General features: G+C 48.0%; 1 protein-coding gene across 1 annotated transcript in view; it reads right to left on the bottom strand.

The window, feature by feature from the left end:
* LOC142804098 (signal peptide peptidase-like 3) overlaps positions 1–6954 on the bottom strand; it is a 98394-nt gene extending 91440 nt beyond the window's left edge. Inside the window, exon 1 of the mRNA XM_075890671.1 lies at positions 6097–6954. Coding sequence (XP_075746786.1) covers positions 6097–6113 — 17 coding nt within the window. The 5' untranslated portion in view covers positions 6114–6954. The remainder of the gene's footprint in view (positions 1–6096) is intronic.
* Positions 6955–11412: the final 4458 nt, after the last annotated feature.

Raw genomic sequence — 11412 nt, forward strand, 5'->3', positions numbered from 1 at the left:
AGTACTATCATATTTTCATCATATATTGATTATATACACGTACCGCCATTTAGCGGACATTCTAAGAACTAAACTCCCCTGTGGCACATACCCGAGAGAGGACGATCGGGTAACGCCTTAAGGAGCTTGACCCTTAATATACCTGACCGCAATAGATAATGAGCACCCAAACTACCATTCCCATGAATTTTTTTCGGAGAATATTACAAACATTTTTTTCTATTTCGCATTTTCAAAGCACCGTACACCCGCCGCAAACACGATCTGAATACAGCCAGAAGAGAGTCCAATCTTGCTAGTTCACTGTGTTTATAATTAATATTCTAATGAGATATTTCAGCCACTAAACCATTGGCTGCACTACTTAAGCCTTCGATTCTCGCGCACGCATGCTCTAAATGTGTAACTACACTCTATGGTTCTTCTCGCACATAAAACAAAGAAGGGGGGGGGGGGGGATTGTTGAAAGAGAGGTTGAGGAATGGCGGCCCACACTAGTAGTAAGGATGACGACTCGTGACAGATGGCCTGACAGGTCAACTCCGACGGAGGGCAAGTGACCTTCGCTGGACAAGGTAGTCGTTCATCACTCCACATGTGCGCGTCTTTGCGGCTTCGTTTTTTGCAAGTAGTGAGACTGCGTTATTGCCCAAATCCATGAAGACAAAACTTGACAACACTTCCAATGAAGAAACCAACTGAAATAACAGTGCAGAGGTACCGCGCCAGCCAAGATACGCTGGATGCCTGTTGATACGGCGCAGTTGAAATCTACACTACCACAAATGACTACTGCTATAACGGGTACAGACGTTTTTACACACACACACACACACACACACACACACACACACACACACACACACACACACACACACACACACACACACACACACACACACACACACACACACTGCCCAGCTAATAGGCGAGATTGACATCCAAGATATCAAAATATTGTTTCCTGCGCGCATTGGCGATCCGTCTTGGAAGAATTCACCTGAGATGGCTAACGCAGCTCCACGAGGACTCACTACAGCTTTAGAATATTGTACGAAAGCTAGCAGGCGTTGCGGGCGTAGCGTTCGTCGCTCAACGGGAACCCGCAAGAGGTTAGCGTACGACGCACGCGTAACGCAAAGGTTTGCGTTGTTCTAAAACCCTCTACAGTCTGTCACAGGTCCTCAAACTGACCTATGAGTCCGCTCACTCAGACCCACCTGTGAGTGACGCCTGAGCGCGATATATTTCTTGGGTGACTGAATGACAGCTTCCCCCCCCCCCCTTTTTTTTGCCGACCTATATGGTAACGTGTCCCTGTTCTTCACGATGTCTTCACAATAGTTCTGTTAGGTCAAGTACAGGGCATCCAGAAGGCCCGCTATACGGCTAGACCTTGCTCTTCCGGCGTGTAAATGATTATAGTAAAGAGAAAAGTGCCGCCCATAATTGTCTCTCCTTAAATTGACAGTAAAGTCAAATAACATTCTACTTCAGAGTGAGAGCTCAATGTATGACAACGTATAAAACGACAATATTATCAACAGCAGCGCCCTACTTACCGAAACATTCGGGTAAATGAACGAGAACACATGCGCTAACATAGGGCATTCGTAAAATGAACCCGATTACGTCAGAGGTACCGCCTACAATTACCCATTAGTAAACTAACTAGCTGTGCCTAATAAAGAATTTCCCGTGCGTCAAGAGACGTAATAAAATACTGCTTGTTCGTTTCTGTTTGATTCATGAAAAAAAGAACCACCGGACGTTACTATGGAGAATGGCGCGAGTGGTTCAAATGTTCAATTTCCGCCTGAGAGAGAATAAAACATTTATTTGCGACCGAGGAGGGAATGTCGGTGAGTTGGTTCCTTAGTCCGGGATCCCAATGGCACGGGCCGCTGTCCTCGCTCGTCTCAGGGCCTCTTGGGTCTTCCAATCCGAGCTGGACAGAGCTGCCTCCCACCCTACAATGTTGTGCTGTCCTCTGGGTTGTAGAGGAGATTGTGTGGGCATTCCCATACAATGTGGTACAGGGTGGCTGTTTTAGTGACACAGAACCTGCACTGCGGTGCGTATGTGTCGGGATCGATGTTGGACAGTATGTACGGATTGGGGTAAGACAAGGTCTGCAGGCGACGCCACACTACATGAGATTCTTTACTTAGCTTTGGCCCCGGGGGCGGTAGTATCAATTTTCGCCTGGTTAAACTGGACAGGTCGTGCCATCTAGCGGGGCCTACTTGAACCAAGCACGTCTGCCATCTCGGAGGCCGTGGCAGAAAATTGTTCAATGCCCGTGGTTGCTGCTGTTGCTCCCGTTACATTCGTTGTGCTGCTACTAGAGTCGGCGGCGACACAGTAAAGCCGGACAACGTTGTGCAGGGTAACAGTGACGTGACACGTTACGCTTCTGGCAGGTAAATTGAAGTGCGCTGACCCGATGCGGACCACTAAACAGTCATTTTATTTGCCCTTCCTTGGCACAAAAGTAACACTACGAGATTTCTGGACCGTTATTTCAACAATCAACGTCGGCTTAATAGTTGCATTTAGAGCCCATTTAAAAGACACTTCGGCAGATGGGCACATGGGTAGCCTAAGATATGCCAGAGTGAGTGCAAGCTGAGCCTATACTGTGTGGCCGATCGAGTGACGTGCGCGACGTATAGGCACTCACGTGCTCCGACACCGGCTCTTTGAGCAGCACCAAAGGCTTGCCGACTTACGATTATTGTTATATAGTCCGCACATGAACTCAGTACACAGTCATTTTCCATTTTTCGCTGCATGCCGACTTCGATGCTTTCGGCGATCGTTGCAACGGAGCAAGTCTTTCGACAGCGTCGACACAGGCGTGCGCACAGCATTTGATTTTGATTTGATTGATATGTGGGGTTTAACGTCCCAAAACCACTATATGATTATGAGAGACGCCGTAGTGGAGGACTCCGGAAATTTAGACCACCCGGGGTTCTTTAACGTGCACCCAAATCTGAGCACACGGGCCTACAACATTTCCGCCTCCATTGGAAAGCGCGCACAGCGTTTGTGTAGCACCTTGGTAGCACCAACTACTTGATAGCGCCGTCTTCCTATTCATCGTAGGCGGTTTGCCAGTACGCGTGCGAGCGTCAACTTTGTTCTCGCGCGAGAACAAAACAACGACACAGAGACAAGAAGGACACGAAGGCGCTATAACTATCGTCATGCCATACCAACTAGCCCAAGCTGCCACACTTCTTTGTTCTCTCCTTCGCCACGGCGTCTGCATCAGCAGTGCCCACGTCCGACACACGAACCCTGCAGCGCGATCATGGGCGCAGCCATGTTTGTTGCCGAAATTACACACGAACCAATGAGCACAAAGCTTCTGAGAGCCTCGTGAGGCCGCCTGGCGCAGTGCTGCTGCGGGGGGGGGGGGGGGGGGGGGTCTATTTGCTTGCCTTTGGAAATTCGCGGCCAGCGAATGCCTGTTATATTCTTATGGTGCTGGCAGGGTTTTTATTTCTTTACTTTTTACCTCTCGCACTTGGCAGCCGCTTGCGTTAAGGATGACCTCCAGGACTGGAATATTCAAGCTCTGACCATCTACCTGCAACTATACTTTGAACCTCTACCGGTTAGGGCCTCCTACTGAATTGAATTTATTCAAGCGCAAAAAATAAAAATCACACTTCGGATTTCCTTTTCCTGGAATCTTGATTAAGCGCTTGCGTAAAGCGAAACGTATCCAATTTCTCGCTATGACAAGTAGTGTTACACTACGCCACCTCGCAACAGTCGTGAAAGAAATACTAAAATAAATAAAAGGTCGCGGCACGACGGTTCTGCGACTCGAACTTGAGCAAAAATAGTAAAAGAATTGAACAAGCAAATAGCAAGAGAGGGTTCCTTCCGCGGAAATCTGTCCGCAACCCAGATTCCCCGAAGGGCCTGGTCGGGCGGCATGACCAATGAATGTGGGCACGATGCCGCTCTTGTTTGCTTATTTCTTTCGAACGAGCAAAGGCTACGCCGCAGCGTTCGACCGGTCCCGCTACTTTGGGTTCTTGACCCGCGCTCGTTACCGACAACAAAGAAAAAGGACCGCTCGATGCCGTCGCGCTTTCCGGCTTGACCGAGCCAGCTCGACAAAAGGCAGGGGAGGGGGGGCCTCGGCAACTTCTCGATGGTTATGTGCGATAAATGGTCGAGCTATTCTTTGACGGCACACCCGTTAGCGGCACGCACTTCTCACTGAGAAAGGTAGCCCGTTCACTGAACGTCACGACCAGACGCGAGACAAAAATTAGCAGACGACGCTAGGTAACCGTCTGCTCGGTGTTGACAAATAGTGGGTGGCAGTTATAACGTAGACATTCGACAAATAAGGTCAGCTTGCTGGCCAGTTGGTTGAACATTTTGAATCGAGAAACAGCACTTTAAAAACGAAACAGAAGAACGAGCAGCAAAAAACACTTCGGCGTCCCGTGTACGTTTCTAAACTTCCGTTTCGTTAGTGCCGTTTTCCGATTTAAGTTATTCGTCCGACCCCTCGAAAGACTACAAAGGAAACCGACTGCATTCTCCTTCGGACTATTTTACGAAAGCATAGCGAGAGCGGGCAGCGCAACAGCAACACGATGTCACAACCGACGGTGATTCAATCATAAAACGCCACCTCTCTTTATTTTTTTTTTTCCACTTACACGATGGGCACCGTTTTAGGCACCGCCTGCTCCGATGCAACTATTTTTAAATAGGCGTCCCACTCAGAGCGCTGTCTCTTTCTGTGTGTGTTTTGTTGCGCCCTCACGATGGTTTCCACGTTGGGAAATACGCATCAACGAGACGGGATAAAACAGTCGCTTCGTGGTTTGATACAAATCACAGGCTACCTTTTTTTTTTGGTCGAGTGCAGCAACACAATGTTGCTGTGCGCATAAAACCGAGACATGTTGCAATCTCCCGACGCATATAGTGAAACGATCAACGCCGCAAGCTTCTGAGAAACAAGAAAAGGAACCATCCTCCAGTCGCTTCAATTCATTTTGCTATTTTTCGCGTCACTAGAATTACGACATTCAATTTATAGTAAAAATGTGACCTTTCCCTTTCGCTATCACCATCTTAATGTTTACATTTACATTAACCGCCAGCTTCCGGGCCATGGTGGCAGTTCTTGGCAAAAAGCACGCAGAAAGGCCACGCACTGGTTACCCCAAGAGTGCTGTTCCTAAGACCGCCCTGCCGCCTTAATCTGTATGGACCCCATATTCAGCGGCATATTGAACACCACCCCGGAGTCAATATGCCGCCGAGATAAGACATCCGATCTGGAAAACCGCAGGGGACGGTCTCACGTGAAAACAACCCCTGAGAAGCGGCGACGACTTCCTCTAAAAAGAGTCTACCACTCCTCTCGCCCTCATCATGGCAGTTCCTGTCCCTCGCAGCTTCCCACCGCGGGGCAGATGTTTGACGATGCTATTTCCGCAAGCAAAACAAAACGCGACACTCCGGGCGTCGATTAAAAAAAAAAAAAACAGGAACGGACACAACGCACTACGATGCGCCCGTTTCATCACAGGATACGGTGGCTTCCACGAAGCCGCTGGCTGCAGTGCGGCCACTCACACCTGTCTGACGGCCTCTGACCCACATTTTGGGCGACGCCGTTCACACGGCCGGAGGGCCAGTTTCGGCTCGGCATTAGGCCTAGTGAGGAGAAGGGGAAGAAATAGAAATCAAGAGACCGCTGATGAAACTGCACGGAGGACTGTCCGTGTTCAGCGGCTGCACGCAACATCGCGAGTAGTAGTAGTTCGTACGTAGTACGCGAGCCTTTGTTCTCAGGAGTGTTCAAATAGCGCGTGATCGCCACCGCGACAGGCTCGCAATTCGAGCTTTGTGGACACTACAATCGTAGCTCAAACGCGAGAACCATTTGTGTCCGATCTCGACGCATTCGGTATACCAACGGCTGCATTGACCCCCGAGGTTCGGCAAGCGCCGTCGGTCGGGTTCCAAGCAGCGCGCTGCTGGTTCGTTTAAAGAGTGCGGGGAAAAGGGGGAGCGGGGGTTGAAACAACAACAGCAAAAAAATCTCACCATTGGTACTCGGACATGACGGCCGCCTTCTCGCGGGCACTGAACGACGCCAGCTCGGCTGCTTTGTCGGGGGGGCACGGAGGACCCCCTTCGATAGAAGCACAATCACAGGGCCCTAGACGGCGTCCGCCGCCAAAACTCGCGTCTCCGCCGATGCTGCTGTCCCCCGGATGCGCCCGCCGACATCACCACCAGCGCGAGGCCAGCTTTCCTTTCTCGTCGTGTCAGTGGGAATCCAAAAAAAAGAGGGTTGCGGCACCTTCACACACAACACCGATCGCACACACGAAACTTGTTGTGGACGCTTGTTGCGGCCGATCGGCTCGCACGGCAGCGTAGACGGGTTCAGAACCGAGAAAAAAAGGTCGATTGCAGGAGCGGTCGAGTTTCTTTTCAAGCAGCGGTGGGCGCCGCTTTCTTCCTGCAGCCGCTGTCTATCCTTGGTGTGTTTCAACGGCAGAGCGCTGGCGAATCCGTGCCTGCCCGACAACAAAACGACGAGCTCCTTTTCCCAAGGTCTTTCACCTTCGTGAAACGGTTTGCGGATCGCACAGGACCGGTACTGTTTCGACCGCCGCCGCCTTGCCCGGCGGGCCTACACTGCTAGAACGTCGCCAGAGCGTGAACTTTTAAGCTCCTCCGCTGCTTGGGCCAGCGTCTCTGGCGACGACGATATCCTCCGCACGGTCACAAGAGTCGCATAGCGAGCGCGCTGCGATAAAAAGCGAGGATACCAGCGGGCCCAGCAACAACACAAAACACACGCGCGCGCGATGGTGAACTGTAGCAAGGCTAGCAGCGGCCCACGGGTCAAAACGATCCTCCAGTCTCGTTGCTTACATCACAGCATTTCTCGTGTGCGGCGGCCACCACAACTTCGACACACAACACAGCACAAACCCCCCACTAAAGGCCGCGGCGAGCTTTTTGATGGAGCTCGATTTGCCCTCCCTCCTCTCGCCTTCGCCACACGACCAGACGAAGGTTCGGTCACGTGACTGTTGTCACATGCCAGAAAATGGCGACTACAAGAGCGCCGCGGCGCTACGGTGGCCGCGTGCGCGCTTCAGCGGGGTAAATTCGAGCGAAACGAAACACGTTCTCCATGCGGTGTTCGTCATCCTACGTTTTCACCTCATCGCTTACACTGCGTCGTGGATGTATTAATGACGGTTCAACAGCTCATGTACTCGCGTAACCACAAACTAGCGCTCAAAAGAAAGGCACCGTTACGACCTCGTAGACCGGCTTCCTGCGCTTACAGCAGACGACACCACTGCTCCTTCGTTCGAGCTCAATTCTTTTATTTTATCTTTGTTCAGACAGCCGGAGCGATCCCAGTGGTGCCATCCGAGACAACGTACAGCGGGAGGCCCCGTATGGCCAATATAAATGTTGGAGCAAGTGGGCAACGTTTATTTGTTCGCGCTGAAAGGATCTACATGACGCACGCGAACTGTACGCCTATGACGGCAATAATTCGATTGTCGAAGTGACGTCATTCGCGTGTTTGGCTGAGAGAGAGGGCGGCATATGGTACCGTGGTACACGGGCGAAACGGGAAGGGCTAGGAGGAAGAAAAAAAATTATTGGCTTAGCCATATTTGGGGGCACTTCAAGAGCACCAAAAATCCTTTTACACCCTTTTATGCATATGTAGAGCGCAAACGTGGCGTCGTGGGGAAACCAGTTCCCCGATAACTCAGCTGCAGCAATGGGCAGACGAACCATTGAACAATGCCCAGCACAGCACAGAGTGCAATGATAGCCAATTATGAATCAGAATATTGTATCATTGATTTTCCTGTATGATTGAATGTCCACATTGTAATTCTTAATAAATAACAAAAGGTAGTACTGATTGGTGGACGGGCACAAGAATACTTTTAGATTGAATAGAGTTTTTAAGTGATGAAAATCGCTGCACAAACTTACAGTAGAGCGCACGATAAAGCTTCCTCTTCTCAATAGCACGCTACCTTGGGAGTGGATCTTGGAAGTGGAAGAGGCTGGATGGATGTCAAAAGCCATACGGTCATTTGCTCTCTCCCGTTTGAAAACACTAAAATGCTAATAAGCAGCACTTCTGCTTCACCTCAACACTAATCAATGAAGGCATCCAACAATGGACCGTTTTTATAAAACTTGACATGTAAAACAGCCACTACTAATCGCCACAGCCCAACTGAAAAAACTGCGAACAATAACTTAATACCTGTGCCTTCTTATGTGCAACATTGAAGGAACATGCAGGATTCTATGTGGAAAACATGTCCCATGCCGCCATTCACATTGCTATATTGTTTTCTTTAAAGTGATAATGAATCCTCGGCACATCATTAAAATTGCATAACATTGCCTTGCTATAACTAAGGAAGTGGCTTTTGTGCTGTTAACTCAGTTTTTTAGTTTACACGTGTCTATATATACGTGTGTACGTGGGCACACATACAAATACTTCTTGTACATCTAACATGCACACACTAGAAAACATGCAATAAAGAATGAAGACCACTTAACGCAGGTAAGACTTTATTTCATGTCAAGATGCCTGGTGACCTTTAACAAATCAAATGTCTTTCATCAAGGCGGTATAGAGATGTATCAAATGCAGGCCTCCAAAGCAAGAAGATTCAAGAGCGACTGCAGACACAGGCATGTATGCGTAACACACGACACTGTCTATACAACAACAGTTTAAAATGAAGCACACATTATTAGCACACCTAGACTTAAGAAAGACACTCTCTCTTGCCATGTACACACACGACAACAGCAAACACTGAACACATATCATCGCTTGATGGTTTCTATCAATCAATAAATTCGACAGTTCTTAAAGGCCATGAAAAATTAAAACTACAGACGTGTTGGCTTGGAGTGCAACACTTTTCGATGACCCAAAGCTTACAAAGAAAGGTAAAGAAGATGGTGGTTGTCATTGCCTTAGTGAAGCACACGTATGCTTGCAATGAAGCCAAAGGGCATGACAACACACTCTTGCGCTGAGTGCAAAGGTTCAAGATGTGTTTTACGCATAGCACTCACTGCTTTACAACTAAAATTTGCTTGCGATCGTGTACATTCCAAGAACAATGAAGTGCACGTCCACTCTAGTCTTCTCTAATGCTCCAATTACAAAGAGTAATACTGATCGGCCATGTCTCACAAGGTGCGTCTTAGCCCTGCTCTACCTTTGTAACACAGGCACTTTCGAGTGCGCTCAAGTGAGAGGACACCAATTTAAGTGCACTGCGATGCAACAGTTTTCACGTACACTCAGGCTTCACTCTGCAATACAGTCTCACACTATTTTCTTCCTCCCTACGATTATAATAAAATAAACTTTAATGTGGATTGACTTCATTGACTATCGGAAGTGCCTGACGGAGGACAACTTCTAATAGTTGAATTCTTTGGCTAGATTCATCATTTGCTTCTTAGCTGGTGTTTCTAGAAGACATATTTGGTTCAGGCAAGGAGGGCACACAGAAAAGTGAAGATGCAGGCATGTCACTGACTGTGCTCGCATTGTTATCGACCTGCTTTCCCTTCTGCGTGCGTCAACATTGTGGCGAATACATCCATCGTCAGACAGTGCAAGAAAGACGTCACCGGCCTGTATGACTTACCGAAGCATTGGGGGCGGTAGTACAAACTTTAATCTACTCTTACTGGACTAAACACATCTCGGCTCGTGGGCGCATATGGGGACCACAGCTTTGGCACAGATATGGACGAGATTGCATACGGTTACTCTATTGGGACGGCACCGAGAAAAAACTTTCAAGAACAAAACAGAAGAGCTACACTGCACTGTCTTGTACACAGCATATACTAGGTGTTTCAATTATTGAGGTATGATCTTAAAGAGAACCAAAGGCCACAGTGCAGATAAAAGGCAAAACACAACAGCATGATGATAGAAACATTCCAAGGAAGAGTAGAATAACATAGAATAAGCAGTAATCTAATCAATTAAGCAAGCTTGTGAATAGTGACCTTACAGCAGCATCATCAATATGTGGTGTGTAAGGTGCTTTGTAACTGCCAGTTTCAAGTGTTTTTTATGCGGCTCCTCTAGCTCAGCTCTTTTGTTCCTGCACCGATTAAAAAAGTGTCCAGAATACGCCTTGAAAGGTTTGTAGGGCAAACTGTACACCATTTGTCTACTCTTTTTATGCCACAGTTACGAGCACTTTTATGCATTAAATAAGCACATTGCCAAAATCTCAAGGCAGAGCTTTCATGTGGCCCCCACACTGAATGTCTTCACCCTGCACCACAACGTTAATAGCAAAACACACACCTTACTCATCAAAACTGGCAATGCGATATAAAAAAAAAAACATTTTGAAGGCTTTTTCAAGTGTTTGCTGACAGTTCTGTCGATGCAGAAGGCCTCACTGCAAGTTATAAAGCTAGCTCCATATTAGGTGTGCACCCATTGTATTCCCATCTTTCACAGCCTAAACCTACAATATACATAAAAGAATGCACCACACAACACCCGCTTTGAGCTGAAGCCAAAGTTTAGACAGTGGTGAGCATATGCGCAAAACAGGGCAAAGGTCTATGTGTGCTCTGGCAAGCAAAACCGTGTGCTTCCTGACTAGCTGTAAACGTGACGTCATGGCACACCTCGGTGATATATTCCACCCGTTCCCAAAAGAATGCTAAAAGGTTAGCACCACCAGTTGTCTACATTATACACACCATAGTGAAAGAAGCACAGATGAGAACTAAAGCATGTGGGCTGGATGCAGTGATGCACTGTGTTGCGAGCATGCGCTATACAAATAGAAGTAGTACATTAACATTTTAAAGGAATTCGAATCTTTAGAAATCTCTCCCTGCAATTAGCAGTCATAAACCACATTACATGCAGGCAGTACAAAGACAGCATGTTACTAAGACATGGTGACAATGCTGGGGATATCAGAATCAAAAGCAGTACAGTGATGCAAAACAAGCACAAAAACATTCCACAAACCAACAAGACCAACTGCTGCGTACTGCGTGGTACAGACAACTTACGATATGTGACAGTGAATAGCCCACGAAAACTTGACCTTTCATGCTCCATAATCGACACCAAATACGCCGCTCTGAGCACATTCGTAAAGCTGTGTTTCAACATCAAGATGGACAGCCGACATCTGCCAACCGAAAGTATTGCGTACAGCCCACTTGACCAATAAGACAAAAACATATATCCGGCGGTGTCATTGATAACACCCGCTAGATTGCCGTAAATGCATCCAGGTGGCAAACTCATCCCAAGTGGTATTCTTGGCATATTACACTTGAGGTAAA

Source organism: Rhipicephalus microplus, chromosome 3, assembly GCF_043290135.1.
Source record: "Rhipicephalus microplus isolate Deutch F79 chromosome 3, USDA_Rmic, whole genome shotgun sequence".
NCBI classification, from domain to species: Eukaryota; Metazoa; Arthropoda; class Arachnida; order Ixodida; family Ixodidae; genus Rhipicephalus; species Rhipicephalus microplus.